Here is a 19,587-nt window from a genome sequence, read left to right on the forward strand (position 1 = left end):
TTTTTTTTTTTTTTTTTTTTTTTTTTTTTTTTTTTTTTTTTTTTTTTTTTTTTTGACAAAATAATAAAATTCTCAGAAAAATAGATAGAATTTGGATTAAATCTTTATTAAATAATCATAGAAGAATTAAAACCATATCTGTTTCTTTAATTTCTTTTTCTTTTAGAAAAAGTGTCTTTTAATTTAATTATTATTATTTTCACTTATCGAAATTGATTTTGCCTCGAATTCATAAAATCCAAATCAATATAATTATATAAAGATTTTGAGTGGTTAAAACCCCGATGGAAGAATAATACCTTGAGATGAAAATTAATGGCTAAAAGCTGCCATAAAAATACATAAAAGAATACCATATCCAACAAATTTAAGGTAACATAAAATCTTTGTCGTGAGACAAAATAAATCATTAACTTTCTCAAAAAAAAAAAAAAAACTCTTTTCGATGAACGTATAGCTTGACGTTTTAAGTCATACGAGAATCGTACCAATATTTAAGATGATAATTGAAGTCGAAAAAACGCTATATATCGATAAATTTTATAAAAAAATAATTAAAATTTATAATTATTCGAGTAAATAATCGTAATGATGATGTTGTAGATGTGGGAGATAATTTGGTAGAAATGATTAAGACATAATTTCTTAGTCAAAGATTGTTTGCTTCTTGGCTCCACATTGCCTAAAGGAAACCTCCAAACCACATGCTCTAGCTCCATCCCCCTTACTCTCTCTTATCCACTTCCTTTGATTTCTCTCAAATTTTAGTAAAGTTATATAGCTCTCTTTCTCGCTTTCAATATATGTAGTCTCGTTAGCGGAAGTCGTAGTCGAAAACGAAAAGCCTTTACGTGATTGATTGATATAGTTCATCGAATTTATGACGAAACGAGATACTCGTCAATATACCCTAAGTTTGATGGATCTGATGTGCATTCGTTCTTACGGGTTAAAAGTTCAAACCCACTTCCACTTTCACTTTAATGAGTCGGATATGTATTTGTCTTCTCTTTTACACGTTACCCATTTGTTACAAATTCAAAACACGTGCGTAATAGGGGCAGATCCTCGTTAGGGTTCTTAAGATTAGGGTTTGTCTTCGAAGTTATATTAACTTTTAGGAGATTCAAATTCTCTCTTTAAATTCATTTCAACGAAAATAGTTTGATTCGGTATTAGTATAAGAAAAAACGAGTACTAAAAATGGTGAAGGAGTATCTAAGTTACGTATGATTGAGCACATATGGAAGAACGTGAGGGGTTATAACCTAGAAAAAAACACACAAATTGGAATCTCTCTCTAATTTTCTCTCTTTTTTTGGCCTTTGTTTCTCCCATAGATGAGATGAGAGATAAAGCTAAAAGAACCAAAGGACAGGATAAAGCTAAAGCTGCCATGGAAACAGAGAGAACATCTTCACGCCTATGCATGTGCCCATCAACCCACAAACAATAACTTAAAAGACCCTTCCTAACTTAGCTTGGAATTCCGGGCTCGGTTCTTTTCTTTTCTTTTCTTTTCTCTTCCTCGTTCGATTTTCGGTGACTTATTTATCACTATAAAACAATCCACAAAGCACAAACAAAAAACGAATCCTACGTTCTCTTATTCAAGTTGGTTTTTCTCGATCTTTGTTCTTGTATTATGATATTAGGTTATATCGAGAGGACGAAAGTAAAAAGAGTAAAAACATATTCGAAGGAAAGCAAGATTCCATTCAAAAAAGAATAAAAATCTATAAGAACTAAATGATGGGAAATACTGACATCATAACCATGATGCTAAATTCCAACCCCCTTTTACTTTGGATTCACTTTTGTTTAAATACACAAACATTACAATCAACACCAAAAGCTTAAGTGGTCAAGAGAAGGGCTTCTCCCTTTTTCTACTTTTGACCACCCCTTTTGAACCAAAAAAAAAACATCCTAAAATGCCCCAAATTCAATCCGATACGATTCAGATGTGTATAAAACATGATTTAGCTCGATTCAAGATTGATATTCAAAGGATCTTTAACCCATGTTGATCGATTAAGCTATGCTCGGAGTAATGGAAATAAGAGCAATGGATGATCATTCATCATTCATGTAATATCAAACTTAACCATACATAATATAACAAAGCTCCTAATTAAAGTTAAACCCCAAATTTAAATAAATCAAGGAAAAAATATATATTATAATAACAATGAAAACCCTCTAATTCTGAAATTTCATTCACCTTCTTCCCCCTTCCATGTTAGATTTTGAGCATTTTCTCAGCTGGGTTTCTCATTCTCTTTCAGCCCTGTACTACAAATTAAACAACAAAGAAAAAAAGAACAAACCCCCGAAGTGTTAAGTTTTTGTAAGATCATGAAAAAATCGAAACCCGAGTTATAAAAGATCCGAAATTTGATCGGTACTCCATGCGGTATTCCCAGGTGTTGTTGTTGTGGTTGTTGTTGTGGACATGGTGGAATTCCAGAACGGATCGTTTGGTTGAATTCCGAGGAAATTTCTTGACAAATTGTGAATTCCTTGAGTTTCTTCCATGATTTTCATGGTATTGTTATTGATATTCCCCAATTGATGATGAGGTGTGGAAGAACTAAATCCAGTGTCCATTAATGGCTTTGATAAACGCTGGTAATTTGAGAAATCAGCTGCTTGTGCTTGATGTTGATGTTGATGTTGATGATGTTCTTCAGCCATGAAATTTGAGTACAACCCATTTTGTTGATGTAAATTTGCAAAAAAGGGTATTTTCCATTGATGATGATCCGTAATTCCACTTGATAAAATTGAGGATTCTCCCCCTGATGATGCCATTGATGGGATTTGAAGAGCTTCAAAGTTCAAACCCAGGTTCCCAAAATCACTAAGATGCTGCAAATTTTGACCCAAAAATGGGAAATGGGTTGGCGGCGGCGGCGGCGGAGGAGGTGTTGGATGAGCCAATTGGTGGCTAAGTATATCCGTTGTGCAGCTATTTGATGACACTGTGCTTGTTGAAGTACTTGACCCTCCCGGAGATTTTGACCTATTGCTACCTCCTTTACTTCTCTTACTCGACCGCCGACACCCACCTCCAACCGGCACACTCCTCATCGCCCCGCCTCTCGTCCAGTATCGTCGACAGGTCTTGCAAAAGTGGCGAGGCTGAGTGAGACTATAGTTGTTGAAGTAACAAAACTTGGTGTTGGTTGATTCACATCTAGGGCATTTTAGTCCAGCTTCCGGTTGCGGTATCTTGGCTAACCTAGCTCGATCCGTCATCGAGCCAGGTCGAATTGAGCCAGGCCCACCAGCACCGCCAGCCGGGGGTGGCGGAGGTGGAAGATGTTGAGCATTATTAGTCTCACAGCTACTTGGTTGGAGCTGATTTGGTTGCTATTAAACCAATGAAAAAAAGCATAACACCAAATCAAATGTTTGGTATATTCAAGTAAAGATAAGGGAATATTTGTTGCTTTTGTAGTGAAGAAGCTATAGAGAGAAAGAACATACCTGAGAAGGCCAATTGGGTGGATCAAGAAACACTGGAACTGAAGAGAAAACCATCGAGGAGGAGAGGAGGATAAAGGAAAAGAACAAAGATGAAGATAGTTGAGTAGGAGTGAAGAAAGAATATATATATATATATATGTGTGTGTGTGTGTATATATATATATATATATATATGTATGTATGTATATATATGTGCCCTTGTGGCTTTAGGGTTTTGAAGAGAGAGAGAGAAGAGAATAAATATTTGGGTAAGTTTCTTATTGTTTAAGCTTCTTACAAAGAATTTAATAATGGAATTTGGGTTTAGGGTTTGGTTCGGTTCGGTTTGGTTTGGGTTGGTTTGGTTTGGCCATGCATGGCCATCACCACTAAAAAAGAAACCCTACTGTGGAAAAAGAAATTCTCTTTATGCTCGTTTCTTTTTCACCAACTTCTCTCTCTCTCTCACTCATTTCAAAAAAATATTATCTTTTTTATTTTATTTTTTATTATTATTATTTTATATATATATATATATATATATATATATATATATACACATATATATATATGGAAGAGAAGATATATAAAAATCATTTTTTTAAGAAAAAAGTTGAAGCTATGGTGGGATGGTCTTTGAGTGGTAGTGTCACAATCGAATGTACCTTTGTTTCTTAATTTCATACTAAAATTTAGCTATCTTTCGGTATTCTAATGACATGGTCATGCTATCTACTGGTCTTTCCACTGACCCACGAGGGTTCTTTCAAATTAAAACTAAACATGTTTATTGTGAGATCCCACATTGGTTGGAGAGGGGAACGGAACATTCCTTGTAAAGGTGTGAAAACCTCTCTCTAATATATGTGTTTTAAAAGCTTAAGAAGAAGCCTAGAAGTGAAAGTTCAAGTAGGATAATATCTACTAGTGGTGGGCTTAAGACTATTACAAACAGTACCAAAGCTAGACACTGAGCGGTGTGTCAGTGAGGACGTTGGGTCCCCAAGAGGGATGAATTTGAGATCCCAAGAGGGTATACACGTTTTAAAACCTCGAGGAAAAGCTCATAAAGAAAGTCCAAAAAAGACAATATCTACTACGGGCGTGCCACTGAAAAAAGTGCACATTGTTAATGGGTAGTAACTATTTATGTATTTATTAACCATTACAACTTTAGGATCACTCTCCTTTACATGTTGGCTTAGTTCATTCATGTGCTCCTTTACTCGAGTGTAACATAAACTGTCTCTGCCATCGTTACCTCTACCGATTCGTTTGAATGCTCTTACGTCTACTTCAACCGACGATTTTTATTGCTACTCATAATAAGCAAAACCCCGATTTAATGATTCGCCTACTTAGTATATACTTTTTTTTCACTTTTTTTTTTTAATTTAAACCAATTATTTCCCCTTTTATATGAAAGTGAAGTCTAGGTCAATAAAGTATAAAGTCATTGAATCTTTGTTTAGTGAAGAACCTCCCATTATTCTCAATAAAATTATGTGTATATGTAAATGTATTACATCTATATGTTTCAAAAAAATTATTATTAAATAAGATCGAAACTATATATTAATATTTTTATATCAAAATTATTATCGTTACAATTTTCATACATTAAATATAATAAATTAGGTCGAGCTATTTCACAATTTGGCGTCGAAAAAATGAATTTTAAAATTATAGAAATATATAAATAATTTAAAAAAATCAACAAAAAAGGAAAGAAAAAAAGAACAAGAGAAAAGTGATGGCATGTAGTGCAAACAATAATAATAAACAGCCCCTGACCAAATAAATGAAAGGATATTTTTGTCCCAACATAATAATAAGGAATTTTATTGTTTTTCTCACGATTTTAATTATTAAAACTTCGAACTTAATTAGTGTCGGAATACTTAAATGTTTGATATTTTATCTACTAAATTATATTTAAATTGACGTTTATCAAATTTAATCATATACTAAACTTTATATTATAATTTTTATACAAAAATAATGATCGATGATTAAATTAAGAATTAACTAAAAGAGTAGGGACCTCGTATAATTAGGTTAATATTTCTTTTATTGGTCCTTGACATTATTTATATTTCATAATGTTGCTAGTAGTGTTGTGTTACTTTGACGTTATTGACCCTAGCTTTGTCCGTAGTAATATCAATGACAAAGTGATGTGACAATAAGGTGACAATTCTTTACCACGTTTACACCTTTTATAAATATATTTTTTTCCCTTATATGCTTTATTCTTCCTTTTTAATGCAATGTCTCTTACTTTTACACTACCAATAAAACGAACAGTACTAAAAAAGATCGTCTCGAACATATCCTTACGTAACCCACTACTAGAAATAGAAATAGAATTGGGAAGATGTGTATTCTCATTGATATTCATAAGTTTTAACTGAGGTGTACAAATGAAAAAAAATATAAAATAATTAAATATTAAGAATAAAATAAAATATACTGTAAATCAAATCATAAATAAAGATAGTACAGTGTCTAGTAGAGGTTTTCACAATTTTGTTAAGTGATCTCACATTTCTATTTTGTAACAAGCTTGAGTGACTACAGCTTTTTTCTCGACTTAAATGCAGCTTCTCAAATCGCATAGCTATTAAGAGCTAAAATCGTTTTGTCGTGATGGAGATTGTGGAGGATAATGAAAGAATGGACGACGAGGATGAAAATGTTTAAAATTTATGATAAAACGAGATACTTAATTTGCATTAATTATAAGATAAAGTTTTAACATTATAGTTGACAAATTTTAATTAAAATGTTGATATATTTGAATACATTAGTACAAGATCCAAGTTGGGTTGGAGTTATTAATGGAATCAAGTTGAAGGCACAAGAATATTTGGATCTCAAACATGTGATTGACTTTAACAACTATACAAACATAATTAATAATAATAAATAAATAAATAAATAAACAAATAAAAAAAGAAAAAAAAAAAGGTACGTGGGTGTGTTTGGGAATCTAATTCCCTCTCTATCTAATCAATCTTTGCCGGAATATTTCTTTATCTCATTTCCATGCACCCACCCAACCATTAAAAAAATAAAAAAATAAAAAAATAAAAAAAATTAAAAATAATAATAAATAGATAAAGATGGGAAGCCAAAGCGTAGCTCTTTGCAGCTTTTGCCCCCCATCATATGCCAAGTACATTTGTTCATATCTTTTTTTGTTTTTTTATTTAATTAATTAATTTAATTATTTATTTTTATTGAGGATATTCAATATTACTAGCTCATGTCACTTGCTGACAGATACACCCATCCCTCTCCTCTCATATTTTAATGCATATTACCACCACGTGTAATTTTTTTTTTTTTTTTTTTTTAATCTTTTGTAATTTATTAATATTTTTCGTTATGCCGTCAATCTGATATACGTCATAATAATGATCACGTGATTGTTAAGAGTAATTGAGGAGGCGACAAATCTGAGTGTGGATGCTGGTCACGTGATTGTTAAGAGTAATTTATAAAATAACTGGTAAATGTCCCCTGAGCCTTTTTTGGGCTGGGCTTTCAGTAGACTGGACTGGAAGAATGTCTATGGACCCTTATTGGGCCGGCCTATGAGTCCAAATCCCCAAGATTATTTACGAGAACCGGCCCATTTAAGTTAATGGGCTGGGCTATAAACCACAAAAGTTTCAATTTTATATTTAAAAAATATTTTAAACTATAACCAATTTGTTTAAATGTTTAAATGTTTATGGAAAGAGTTAAAATATTTTTATATAATTTTAATTAAAAATTCGAAGGTTAAGACGAGGTTTTATAGTCTTAACCACTTGAAGAAACTGCGTGGGGGTGGGGTCCACAAAGGTCGGTTTTTTACTTTTACAGAACATTCTAGACCAGTTCTTGCTAGAACTCTCCAGATTCTCTGGCCATACGCTAACTTCGTATATATTCCAATGCTCATCACCAGTGTTTTGCAATATTTATTCTAAGCAATTCACTTCAATTCTCCAATTGTTGTTCGATCTTTTTGTTGTTCAAATTTCTGCTCGAATTGTTTCTCCGTCTAAAATCGTAGTCGGTCTTCAGCTTTGTTTGTAATTCGTTAATGGCGGGAAAAGGAGAGGGTCCGGCTATCGGTATCGATCTCGGTACCACTTACTCTTGCGTTGGAGTTTGGCAACATGATCGTGTTGAGATTATTGCCAATGACCAGGGGAATCGGACGACGCCGTCGTATGTTGCGTTCACTGACACCGAGCGGCTCATTGGCGACGCTGCCAAGAACCAGGTCGCTATGAATCCTCTCAACACCGTCTTCGGTATGTATATTGATTGAGTTTTTTACTTTCGTTTTTATTGTTGTGGATTCTTCTGTTGTTTCTCGTGTTTATGTGATTCGATATCGTCTGTCTGTTAACTGAAGTTGTGGTTGTCCTCCTTGCGTTTTTCCGAATTAGAAGTGTAGGATTTGATAGTCTCAGGTTCGTTTTTGTTTTCAGAACTAATCTGAATGACAATTACGATCACTTGTATATCTTGAAGTTAGTGTGCGCGTAATCTCGTGATTCTGAGTTTGAGCGAAAATTCTGTTTCCTTCAAATGTATTAAAGAAATATATCGGGGGATTAAAGAACTGTTTTCCAAAATTCTTTAAACGACCGATTCGATTTCTGGAACTGTTGATTGTTTCTGGAGTTCTGTGGCTTTCTCGCCAAGGTACTCAAGCGAGAGTCGTTGTTGGTCGTATCATTGTGTTGTATTGCTCACGATTTCTATGTTCTACTTTCTAGATAACTAGTCTGCTAAATCTTAACTTCGTTGACAATCGACAGATGCGAAACGGTTGATTGGAAGGAGATTCTCTGACCCCTCGGTCCAGAGCGATGTAAAACTATGGCCATTCAAGCTCATCGCTGGTCCAGGTGACAAACCGATGATTGTCGTCAATTACAAAGGCGAAGAGAAGCAGTTCGCCGCTGAGGAAATCTCATCCATGGTCCTCACGAAAATGCGTGAGATAGCCGAAGCTTACCTCGGTTCCTCCGTAAAGAACGCCGTAGTCACCGTTCCTGCTTACTTCAATGACTCTCAGCGTCAGGCTACCAAGGATGCTGGAGTCATTGCCGGCCTAAATGTCATGCGGATCATCAACGAGCCTACTGCAGCAGCTATTGCTTATGGACTCGACAAAAAGGCGACCAGTGTCGGCGAGAAGAATGTACTGATATTTGATTTGGGTGGAGGAACATTTGATGTCTCTCTCCTCACAATTGAGGAAGGGATTTTTGAGGTGAAGGCTACTGCTGGTGACACCCATCTCGGAGGTGAAGACTTCGACAACAGATTGGTTAACCATTTCGTACAGGAATTCAAGAGGAAGCATAAGAAGGACATCAGTGGAAATCCAAGGGCTCTAAGAAGATTGAGGACTGCTTGTGAGAGGGCCAAGAGGACCCTTTCATCGACTGCCCAAACGACAATCGAGATTGATTCTTTGTATGAGGGAATTGATTTCTATACATCCATCACTCGTGCTAGATTCGAAGAGCTCAACATGGACCTGTTCCGAAAGTGTATGGAGCCAGTTGAGAAGTGTCTGAGAGATGCAAAGATGGACAAAAGCAGCGTACATGATGTTGTCCTTGTTGGTGGTTCTACGAGGATTCCTAAGGTGCAGCAGCTGTTGCAGGATTTCTTCAATGGCAAGGAACTCTGCAAGAGTATCAACCCTGACGAGGCAGTTGCTTATGGAGCTGCTGTTCAAGCTGCTATCTTGAGTGGCGAAGGAAACGAAAAAGTCCAGGATCTTCTTCTTTTGGATGTTACTCCTCTGTCCCTAGGCTTGGAGACTGCAGGAGGTGTCATGACAGTTCTAATCCCAAGGAACACCACTATACCTGCCAAGAAGGAGCAAGTGTTCTCTACTTACTCAGACAACCAACCCGGTGTTCTTATTCAGGTCTACGAGGGCGAGAGGACAAGAACCAAAGACAACAACTTGTTGGGCAAGTTTGAACTCTCTGGCATCCCTCCTGCTCCAAGAGGTGTTCCTCAGATCACCGTTTGCTTCGACATCGACGCCAATGGTATTCTAAATGTTTCTGCGGAGGACAAAACCACCGGACAGAAGAACAAGATCACTATTACCAATGACAAAGGAAGGTTGTCCAAAGAAGAGATTGAGAAACTGGTTCAGGAAGCAGAGAAATTCAAGGCCGAGGATGAGGATCACAAGAAGAAAGTGGAATCGAAGAACGCATTGGAGAACTATGCATACAACATGAGGAACACAATCAGAGATGAAAAGATCGGTGGTAAACTTGCCCCAGAAAATAAGAAGAAGATCGAGGATGCAGTTCAAGAGGCCATTCAGTGGCTAGACAGCAACCAGCTGGCTGAGTCGGATGAATTTGATGACAAGATGAAGGAACTCGAGTCCATTTGCAACCCCATTATAGCCAAGATGTATCAAGGTGGTGCTGACATGGGCGGCGCCGGCGCTGCCATGGACGACGATGCCCCTTCTGGCGGCAGCGGCGCTGGTCCTAAGATTGAAGAAGTTGATTAGGCATCTGTGACCGTCTTTCCCTTAACATGCTCGAGCTTTGAACCTGTTTCATGATTGCCGCCCTCGTTTTGATTTATGCTTGGCTCTTAGTTATCCATGTAATTTGGATTTCCGGTATTATATCAAAATAAAAGCTACGTATAGTTCATAATCCCCGTTCTCCATTATGATATGAAGGCTAAGTTTTTATTTATTTCACCCAGAGAGGTGCCGCCATGGATTCACAGTCGAAGCTGTTAGAGGATTCCTGCAGCTCTTCTTCTTCATCATATGGTTTCGTTTTAGGAGATGATGTACCAGTTGTTGCCTTATCATTATCAGACTCCGGAGATGAACCACGTAACCTTTTTTCTTTTCCATTGTTAAAGAGGCTCGCACCTAATCTCTGAAGTTTGATTAATTTCTAAAATGATGAGATATATGAAATTTTATCCAATGAAAAATTACACCAACTAACTCCAAAATAAGAACAACATTAAAGTGAAGGGGGCATGGCCCAAATGTAACGTTATGAGTACATGTGCCACTAAAGTTGAAGAGTCATGATTCAGCAATGGACATATATATCAGCTTTAGAAACAACACAGTTAAAAGGCAATGCCTGTAATGATTCTTCAAGGTGGGGGCAGCAACCTATTCCGACCATACATTTTGTCGTTTTAAGGAACAAAAATATGGTAAAACCATCTATAACCTGTCCTGTTCCTTTGTTCTGAGTGGTGCCTTTTCAAGCCACGTACTGCTAAATTCCCAAAACCCTCTGCCAATTCATCCATCTATTTCTTAAGATAAAAGCCGAGGAAGAACCCACTCTGATCTTTTGGTACCCTAATTCGGTTGGGATATGGTTCGTAAGAGTTCGGTTCGTAAGATTCGGTCGGATAACGGTTTAGTTTTTAGTTTCATGGGTGGAAATAGTGCTTATAAGCTTTATTTTCGAGGTCCAAAAACTAAAAACTCAATGATTATCAACGAGACGTTTTCAAAAAATGGGGTTAAGGAAAAAGGAGGAAGAGGAAATATACTTTAAAAAAGAAAAGGTTTCTACAGAGCTCCTTTTACCCCAATTTTCAGCATTATCATCAGCCACACAAGAGACTTATAGGTAGCAGACAAGCTTAGGAGACATGGAGATTGAATAAAACAAATATCCCACAAGTCCATCCATCCACTCACATCGTTACCCTTAAAACACTTCAAAAGAAACAAGTCTAACCCAACAAAGAAGATTAAAAACAACCCATTTCAACTTCGGTGAATCAATCCTAATGGTTAGTTCTTGGTGATTGATGAACTGAAGGTTGATGGTGAAGAAGGCAAGGGAAGTACCTGTGAAGAAGTGCTTGAATGACTTGTCCTGTCAACAGCAATTGTAATACAAGACTTGTCCTCTTTCTCAGCTGCTTCCAGTAGTTTCCTCCTAAGTTTCTCCTCTGCTTCCTGTAGAAATTTGAATTTTGGAGGTGGAGATGACCTTATCTTGTTGAACTCTGCATCAGATGCTGATTCAAAGAGGGGATTGAATCCATGGGGTTTATAAGAAGAATCTGATAGGAGAAGAGTTGGAGAAGCTAATGGAGTGAGATATGGAGTTTCCACAGTAAGAAGATCACTCAAGCTCCTACTTCTTGATTCTTTCCCATCTTCAGACTCTAAATCTTCCTTGGTTTCTTCTATTATAGTGAAGAGAAATCTTGGTGGCCCTGAGAGGCCTTGGAGTGTCATAAACTCTGTTTCTATGCCATCTTCTCCAAAGGGTTTCACTAAGAAATCGTTGTTTGTGTGCATGTTAAACTCTCCTTCATCTCCATGAATCCTACTTAGATCTTGAGGATTTAGAGCTGTGTGGATCAAAGAAGATGATTTTTTCCAACAAAACATGTAAAATAGCTCTCTAGCTGGACTACTGTAATCATTTTCAACATCTCTGTCAGTGAACCTCTTCTTCCACCATAGCAGATAATAAAGCTCAGCAACAAGAGCTAAGAACAGGCAACCAAATATCACACTCAAACCAAGCCCTACACTACTCAGAGATTGCATCTCTTCCCCTAAATTACATCACCAATCCAGCTTTCTAAGTACTTTCACTCTTCACAAACATATGAACAGAATTTCCCATTTCACAAAGGCAAAACAAAACTAATAACGTTTAATCAAAGTGAAAGCTCTAAAAGAAAGTAGCCTCAAAATCCTCCCACTTCCCAGGATGCAAAGTTCATCAGCAATTAGGCATATGAAGATACATGAAATGCAGAGCTACATCATCAAGAACAGAAGAAAAGCTTAAAGATAATCCATCAAGAACAGAAGAAGAAAAGTTTCTCTGAGAATCAAACACTTCAATCATGAAACATGACTACGAGCTTCTCTTTTTTCCTTTTAAACCAAGAATCTATTGAACATACCGGCAACTCTTGTGCTGAGAATGGCATGGTTTTAGCCAGAGATCAAGTTTCGGATTCTAAAACCCCACCCCGCAAGTCTGCAATGGCTTCAAAAAGGAGAATTGCAGAGGAGCAAAAGATTCCGCAAACTGGAAAACCGCTATTGTCTGTGTTAAGGTGCACAAAAACAAGGAGCTGAGAAAAGGAAAAATCAGAGGCGGATGGCAAAGGAGTCGGCAAATGCGGCCATCGAGGAACGCTCACATGGGACCAGAAACATATGGAATTTGCTCTCCTCTTTTATTTATTACTCGGTTTCTTCCTCCGCTTTCTTCCTTCGGTAATACAAACCTATTGAAGCCCGCGCTTTATTCGACTTCATTTTGGGCCTTTGGGCTTCCAATCTTAGTGCTTTATTCGACTTTCTCTTGGGCCTTTTGGGCTTCCAATCTCAGCGCTTTATTCGACTCAATTTTGGGCCTTTGGGCTTCCAATCTTAGCGCTTTATTCGACTTTATTTTGGGCCTCTTGGGCTTTCAATCTTAGCGCTTTATTCCTTAATTTTGGGCCCTTGGGCTGCCAATCTTAGCGCTTTCTTCAACTTAATTTTGAGCCTTTGGGCTTCAAATCTTTGCGCTTTATTCCGTAACTTTGGGCCTTTGATCTTAGGGGCTTTATTCGACTTGATTTTGGGACTTTGGGCCTTTGGGCTTCCAATCTTAGCGCTTTATTCCACTTAATTTTGGGCCTTCGATCTTGGGGGCTTTATTCGACTTGATTTAGGGACTTTGAGCTTCCAATTTTAGCGCTTTATTCGACGTAATTTTGGGCCTATTGGCTGCCAATCTTCGCACTTTATTCAACTTAATTTTGGGCCTTTGGGTTTCGAATCTTAGCACTTTATTCCACTTAATTTTGGGCCTTTGGGTTTCGAATCTTAGCACTTTATTCCACTTAATTTTGGGCCTTTGGGTTTCGAATCTTAGCACTTTATTCCACTTAATTTTGGGCTTTTGGGCTTCCAATCTTATATTTACGCTTAATCTTTTTCACTACCCATAAACACCCGAGTAATCACAAACTTTGAATTTTAATGCCAGGAGTGAAGTGCGAATGGAGAGTTTTTTTTTATTTATATATATAAATGTGTAAAAAAAGGTCGAAATTTACTGTCCGTCGAGTTAGTAGGAAAGTAATTTCCATATTACTCATTCCTCGTGGGCCGCACGTGCACAATAATCCCAGAACTCGGCTGCGTCTCAAACTGCAGCCTGTCATGAACCGACGTCGGAGTAGCATCAGTACGACACATCGGACAACTTGAGTGAGAGTAAAGCCACATGTCGATACACGGCACGTGATACGAATGCAGACACTCGGGCAACGTTCTTATTTCCTCCCCCTCCTCGAACTCGCTCAAACAGATGGCGCACGTGCCATCGCCATCGCATCCGCCGCTGTCCACCGCCTTTTGCTTCTCATACTTGTGAGCCGGAATCAAATGAACGACCGAATTCTCGGTGCTCCGTGGCGTCTCCGCCAGCGACATAGAGTGTAGGTCGTTCGCTGGTGTTTGGTCGCCAGCGTTGAGGCGGCGGCGGTCACACCAACAAGCCATGATGCAGTGATAAATGGTGACGACAGCGCCGGCGGAGCCGACGGCAATGAGGAAGATGTCGAGTTTTTGGCTGTAAACGGCGGCGTCGCTGGATGACATAGCTGACGGTAACGGAGAATACGGGGAATTAAAGGTTAATTAAGATGAATTTTTGTGTTGAAGTTCGTTGTTGTGGCGATTTCAAGGCAAAGAGAAACTTCCAAAACACCTGCTGCATTGTAATGGCGTTGTTTATGAAGAATCAGAATCAGCATCTTACCGAAAATTACAAAGGCGCCCGTCCTTGTAAACACTTTAGCTGATTAAAAAAATGATTGAAAGGAGACATTTTGAAAATATTGAAATGAGATGCTTTAGAGCTAGAACTTATGTTCCAAGTGAATTAACATCTTACTATGGTAGGAACTTAAGTAATTTAAGTTAATAACATCTTACCATCGTAAAAGGAAAAACGCCCTTGCTTACGGTGAGTTTGGTAGTAGCATAGCTCGATTCTCGGACTTTTTTTAGGGCTAAAGCTTGATTATCACTCCTAGTCTTTCTTTAGTAATTCATTTGGAAAGTAGTCTTTCGCAAGCACGAGTGTAGCGATTCACAAGTGAAGGTGCAGGGTGTGCTTCTTCCACTTAGAGCTTGAAGGAAAAACTCATATTATGAACGGATGATCCCTCATATTCTTCAGGCTAAAGACATGAAAACCAACCAAATCATTATACCAATAGGGATTTCAGCAGACTCCAAGGTACAGAAAATTAAGCTTTTATGCCACTTTTTGAACAGAGTCGAGGATCTAAGAGAAAACTTGCGAGACAACTAAAATGCAGGTCGTTTCAGAGTTTGAACAGAGAAAGCTCGAACGATTTTATACTATTGGCGATGAATGGAACTCATTACAGGAAAAAGCTTCATCGGGTGAAAAAAAAACCCCAAAATATACGATTCTATACCCAGAAAAAAGAAGAGAAAAAAGAATGCATCGCCTCAAACCTGACGCAATCTAAAGCAAATTTAATCGACTTCCTCGATTTTAGGACCGGCGCCGCTTCCACCAGACGGAGGTGGAACATAGTTGTCATCCATAGCAGCACCAGGCATACCAGGTACACCGACGCCCTGGTAAATCTTGGCAACGATTGGGTTGCAAATATTCTGAAGCTCCTTCATTTGATCCTCTATCTCGTCCACCTCGGCAAGTTGGTTGTTGTCAAGCCACTGGAGTGCATGTTCTATAGCATCCTCGATCTTCTTCTTGTCCGCGGGGTCCATTTGAGAGCTGAACTTCCCGTCCCTCACAGTGTTCCTCATATTATAAGCAAAGTTTTCCAAGGAGTTTTTAGCTTCGATCTTCTTCTTGTGCTCCTCATCGTCCGCCTTGTATTTCTCTGCTTCGTGCACCATCTTCTCAATCTCCTCCTTCGACAACCGCCCCTTGTCGTTGGTGATTGTGATCTTGTTCTTCTGACCCGTGGTTTTATCCTCAGCTGAAACGTTCAGAATACCATTGGCATCAATGTCGAAGCAGACTGTAATCTGGGGAACGCCTCTGGGGGCTGCAGGGATTCCGGAGAGTTCAAATTTTCCAAGCAAATTGTTGTCACGAGTTCTTGCCCTCTCGCCTTCATACACTTGGATCAAAACACCAGGTTGGTTGTCAGCGTATGTAGAGAAAATTTGCTCCTTCTTGGTGGGGATGGTGGTATTCCTTGGAATCAAGACTGTCATCACACCACCGGCTGTTTCCAGTCCAAGGGAAAGAGGGGTGACATCCAGAAGCAAAAGATCCTGGACCTTCTCATTACCCTCACCGCTCAAGATGGCAGCCTGTACGGCCGCCCCATAGGCAACAGCTTCATCAGGGTTGATACTCTTGCAAAGCTCTTTGCCATTGAGGAAATCCTGCAATAATTGCTGCACCTTGGGAATCCTAGTGGAGCCACCAACAAGAACAACGTCATCGACACTGTTTTTGTCCATCTTGGCATCTCTCAAGCACTTCTCAACAGGTTCCATACACTTTCTGAAAAGGTCCATATTGAGTTCCTCAAATCTAGCACGGGTAATGGTTGAATAGAAGTCAATTCCTTCAAAAAGAGAGTCGATCTCAAGTGTAGTTTGAGCAGAGGAGGAAAGGGTTCTCTTAGCCCTTTCACAAGCGGTTCTCAACCTCCTAAGAGCCCTGGGGTTTCCACTAATGTCTTTCTTATTCTTTCTCTTGAATTCCTGCACGAAGTGGTTAACTAATCTGTTGTCAAAATCTTCGCCACCAAGATGAGTGTCTCCTGCAGTTGCCTTCACCTCAAAAATCCCTTCTTCGATTGTGAGCAATGAAACATCAAAAGTTCCACCACCCAAATCAAAAATCAGAACGTTCTTTTCGCCAGAGCTGCTGGACTTCTTGTCCAGACCATAAGCAATTGCGGCAGCAGTTGGTTCGTTGATGATACGCATCACATTAAGACCCGAAATGACACCGGCATCCTTCGTGGCCTGTCTCTGTGAATCGTTGAAGTAGGCTGGGACGGTGACAACGGCATTCTTCACTGTTGTGCCCAGATACGCCTCAGCAACCTCCTTCATTTTTATGAGTATCATAGAAGAGATTTCTTCCGCTGAAAACTGTTTCTCTTCACCCTTGTAGTTCACAACAATCATTGGTTTGTCGCTGGGGCCGGCAATGACTTGGAAAGACCAATGCATCATATCGTTCTGGACCGATGAATCACTAAATCTTCGGCCAATTAAACGCTTAGCATCTGTGTTAACACAAGGAGAAGTTTATCAATTAAGAATTCTACAAAATACCGAATAATATCCGCTTAATTCTCAGCCAAAAGAAACTACAGATATACAGAACTGAACTAGCTTCAAGAACAATACAAGAAAGAGTATATTTAGTATCACAAGATGAGTGCTGATGCACTACTACAACTAAAGTTGAAAAAACCAAAACTCAAGAAAATCACGAGCAACATAATCAAGAACTATATAATGAACCTCAGCATAAAACTCTCAAGAGTTCGTCAACATACCATTCAGTTCATCTCATCAAGGAATAATAATCAGGCTGATATTATTTCTAAATTCTTAAGGAATAACCTAAAAATTGCACGGCCAAAAGAAAGAGGACTTACCAAAAACGGTGTTGATAGGGTTCATGGCGACTTGATTCTTGGCTGCATCACCGATCAATCGCTCGTTGTCGGTGAACGCAACATACGAAGGCGTCGTTCTATTTCCCTGATCGTTGGCAATGATCTCAACTCGATCATGCTGCCACACACCGACGCAAGAGTAAGTTGTTCCAAGATCGATCCCGATCGCCGGACCTTCTCCTTTACCAGCCATGGTAGCTGTTCAAGACGATGGCAAAAAAGAATATACGATGAAATTTGGAACGAGAAATGGGGACGAAAGCGAAGAAATCGGTAGCTGATGTAGGTTGAAAGAGTTTGAAGTTGAGAGAAAAGGCAGGAGGGAGGAGAATTTATAAGAAATTGTAAAGGAAGAAGGTTCTCGAGAGTTCGAATTGAAGAGGTTCGAGCGCTGAAAGGTTGTTATGTTTAGCGTATGAAACAGAAAAAACAGAAGAAAAACCGTTACTTTTGAACTTCTAGATGATTCTAGAAGCTTCTTTCCTTTTTTTTTTTTTTTTTAAATAAAAACATCAGTTTTATTCTTCTTTTATTTTGAACTCTTTCATTTTTAATAGTTAAGTATTTTAATATTCATTCAGCCTGCATTCTCATGGGCATTTGGTCTAGTGGTATGATTCTCGCTTAGGGTGCGAGAGGTCCCGAGTTCAATTCTCGGAATGCCCCTTTATTTTTACTTTTCTCCTTAAATCACACCCATACTTCCCTTTCACAAATTGAAATTAATGAGAATTTTTACATTTCTCCTTAAATCACACATGGCTTTATATTTTCAAATGTTTGATTGTTAAATTATCAATTTTATTCTTAGAAGTTTGTGAATTATTGAACCTTTAACAATTAAACATATGTTTAACAATATTTTTTAACTTTAAATTACATGTCAATCAACCTATTAATGAGAGAATTTTTACATGGCTTTATATTTTAAATGTTTGATTCATTAAATTATCAATTTTATTCTTAGAAGTTTGTGAATTATTGAACCGTCATAAATTGTCAAATTTGTGAATTATTGAACCGTTAACAGTTAAAAATATGTTTAACAATATTTTTGAACTTTAAATTACATGTCAATCAACCTTAGAAAGTATTTGATGTACCTTAAAACTCTCAATTTCCTGTTGAATAAATATATAAATTTTTTATTTTCTATCAAATAAGTTATTAACGGGGGTTTAAAATTCACATATTTACTTCTAAGATTCCTTATATATAAAATTCATATTAATAGATCAATATTATTTTTGAACCTATAAAATATAGTAAAATTCTAGCACAACATCAAAAATTCAAAGGTCTATTAGATATTTTGAAATTTAAATTAGATATTTAAATTTAGAGACCTGTTCATGTTCAATAAAAAATTGAAAACTCTGTCGATCTATTTGACAGTTCTACAATGAATTGATATCAACATTTGACTCAGGCTCCGAAACAAGGGTTGTAAATTAACCACCACCCAATGTTTAAAATAATTACAAAACTATTTATAGAACAAAGCAGGAAACAGAGAATCTAAATTGCAGCAGAGTAGAAATTTTCTCAGAGAGCTTAAGAAGCATTCTTGGAATTTCATATGATTTAAGGAAAAAAAACGTTTGTGTTAAATATCCAAATGAAAGAGTAGCTAAAGTAAAGAAGACTTTTGGAAAGGAAATTGCAAATTGCAATTCACCAAAGAAAAATGTACTGAATACCGATGCATTCAACTTGCAGACAACATTGAAGGAACTCAAAATGGGCAGTACGAAGAAATTCGATCAAATACGTAACTAATAAAAGATCAGTCAAAGAACCATGAAAATTTATGAGAATAAATTACGATTGCATAATGAAAAAGTTGCTTACATTGGTTGTTGCCGGGAGAAAATTCTCATAGAAGAAAATGGAAAACCTAACATATAAAAAACGGCCTACATCTAACAGTAGTGCATTTTGCCGATGAATCTAAGCATCTAAATCAACGAGATCTCAGTTGCCTTCATATTTCGGATCAGCCGTAACGTAATGGTAAGCAATCACCAAGGCAAAGATAAAAATGCCGAGAAAATTGGCAAGAAAACCTAATTCCTGATCGTCAATCATCTGCACTAGGCAACAAACAATACAGCGGAAATTAGCTTCTTCGATCGCCTACAATGAATCAAAATTTCAACGCAGCAAACCGCAAATTTCAAGTTCCTCAAAAACTAAACATCATAACCTAATCGCACAGTTTGGAAGCTCGACTCGCAAGTCTTGAGATTTAAGAATCGAGATTTGCCAAGAAAACGAAATTCCACTTCTAAACCATGAAAGATCGATAAAAAAACAAAAAAACAAAAAAACAAAAAAACAATTGCATCAAATTGAGAAAAAAAAAAAAAAAAAAAAAGACGACTTTACCTTCCGATCTAA

At 37.5% G+C, this 19,587-nt stretch overlaps 6 protein-coding genes and 1 non-coding gene across 8 annotated transcripts in view; 2 read left to right on the top strand and 5 right to left on the bottom strand.

Annotated features, from left to right (window-relative positions):
• Nucleotides 1-2,054: 2,054 nt before the first annotated feature.
• On the bottom strand, nucleotides 2,055-3,611 carry LOC111444658 (dof zinc finger protein DOF3.6-like). Its single transcript, XM_023082626.1, has 2 exons — nucleotides 3,493-3,611; nucleotides 2,055-3,375 (listed from the first exon to the last, which is right to left on the bottom strand). The coding sequence occupies exons 1-2, from the start codon at nucleotides 3,544-3,546 to the stop codon at nucleotides 2,380-2,382; spliced, it is 1,050 nt and encodes a 349-aa protein (XP_022938394.1). The 5' UTR covers nucleotides 3,547-3,611; the 3' UTR covers nucleotides 2,055-2,379.
• Nucleotides 3,612-7,432: 3,821 nt separating this feature from the next.
• LOC111445024 (probable mediator of RNA polymerase II transcription subunit 37c) lies at nucleotides 7,433-10,220 on the top strand. The gene is made up of 2 exons (XM_023083211.1): nucleotides 7,433-7,781; nucleotides 8,295-10,220. The coding sequence occupies exons 1-2, from the start codon at nucleotides 7,568-7,570 to the stop codon at nucleotides 10,028-10,030; spliced, it is 1,950 nt and encodes a 649-aa protein (XP_022938979.1). The 5' UTR covers nucleotides 7,433-7,567; the 3' UTR covers nucleotides 10,031-10,220.
• Nucleotides 10,221-10,579: 359 nt separating this feature from the next.
• Nucleotides 10,580-12,753, bottom strand: LOC111445025. The gene has a single exon (XM_023083212.1). It carries the CDS (start codon nucleotides 12,071-12,073, stop codon nucleotides 11,303-11,305), a length of 771 nt encoding a protein of 256 aa, XP_022938980.1. The 5' UTR covers nucleotides 12,074-12,753; the 3' UTR covers nucleotides 10,580-11,302.
• An 868-nt stretch (nucleotides 12,754-13,621) lies between these two features.
• Nucleotides 13,622-14,258, bottom strand: LOC111445137 (RING-H2 finger protein ATL52-like). Its single transcript, XM_023083371.1, has one exon. The coding sequence runs from the start codon at nucleotides 14,132-14,134 to the stop codon at nucleotides 13,622-13,624; it is 513 nt and encodes a 170-aa protein (XP_022939139.1). The 5' UTR covers nucleotides 14,135-14,258.
• Nucleotides 14,259-14,873: 615 nt separating this feature from the next.
• On the bottom strand, nucleotides 14,874-17,528 carry LOC111444675 (heat shock cognate 70 kDa protein 2-like). The gene is made up of 2 exons (XM_023082661.1): nucleotides 17,167-17,528; nucleotides 14,874-16,788 (listed from the first exon to the last, which is right to left on the bottom strand). The coding sequence occupies exons 1-2, from the start codon at nucleotides 17,378-17,380 to the stop codon at nucleotides 15,044-15,046; spliced, it is 1,959 nt and encodes a 652-aa protein (XP_022938429.1). The 5' UTR covers nucleotides 17,381-17,528; the 3' UTR covers nucleotides 14,874-15,043.
• Nucleotides 17,529-17,781: 253 nt separating this feature from the next.
• On the top strand, nucleotides 17,782-17,853 carry TRNAP-AGG. The gene has a single exon. It is a non-coding gene; the product is annotated as a tRNA-Pro (tRNA).
• A 1,092-nt stretch (nucleotides 17,854-18,945) lies between these two features.
• LOC111445281 (dolichyl-diphosphooligosaccharide--protein glycosyltransferase subunit 4A) overlaps nucleotides 18,946-19,587 on the bottom strand; it is a 1,092-nt gene continuing 450 nt past the window's right edge. Inside the window, exons 1-2 of one of the 2 annotated variants that reach the window (XM_023083564.1) lie at nucleotides 19,576-19,581; nucleotides 18,946-19,275 (exon numbers count right to left, since the gene is read on the bottom strand). In XM_023083564.1, coding sequence (XP_022939332.1) covers nucleotides 19,162-19,275 — 114 coding nt within the window. In that variant the 5' untranslated portion in view covers nucleotides 19,576-19,581 and the 3' untranslated portion in view covers nucleotides 18,946-19,161. Of the gene's footprint in view, nucleotides 19,276-19,575; nucleotides 19,582-19,587 lie in introns of those variants that run through there. The other variant, XR_002710807.1, reaches the window with a different exon arrangement.

Source organism: Cucurbita moschata, unplaced genomic scaffold (assembly GCF_002738365.1).
Source record: "Cucurbita moschata cultivar Rifu unplaced genomic scaffold, Cmos_1.0 Cmo_Scf00007, whole genome shotgun sequence".
Lineage (NCBI taxonomy): Eukaryota > Viridiplantae > Streptophyta > Magnoliopsida > Cucurbitales > Cucurbitaceae > Cucurbita > Cucurbita moschata.

Bases quoted from the DNA above. Each gene is read 5' to 3' on its own strand.
- LOC111445137 (XM_023083371.1), bottom strand. From the start codon at position 14,134: ATGTCATCCAGCGACGCCGCCGTTTACAGCCAAAAACTCGACATCTTC.
- LOC111445024 (XM_023083211.1), top strand. From the start codon at position 7,568: ATGGCGGGAAAAGGAGAGGGTCCGGCTATCGGTATCGATCTCGGTACC. The intron at 7,782-8,294 runs GTATGTATATTG...GACAATCGACAG, and splicing joins TCCTCTCAACACCGTCTTCG to ATGCGAAACGGTTGATTGGA.
- LOC111444658 (XM_023082626.1), bottom strand. From the start codon at position 3,546: ATGGTTTTCTCTTCAGTTCCAGTGTTTCTTGATCCACCCAATTGGCCT. The intron at 3,376-3,492 runs GTATGTTCTTTC...TTGGTTTAATAG, and splicing joins CACCCAATTGGCCTTCTCAG to CAACCAAATCAGCTCCAACC.
- LOC111445025 (XM_023083212.1), bottom strand. From the start codon at position 12,073: ATGCAATCTCTGAGTAGTGTAGGGCTTGGTTTGAGTGTGATATTTGGT.
- LOC111444675 (XM_023082661.1), bottom strand. From the start codon at position 17,380: ATGGCTGGTAAAGGAGAAGGTCCGGCGATCGGGATCGATCTTGGAACA. The intron at 16,789-17,166 runs GTAAGTCCTCTT...GTGTTAACACAG, and splicing joins CCCTATCAACACCGTTTTTG to ATGCTAAGCGTTTAATTGGC.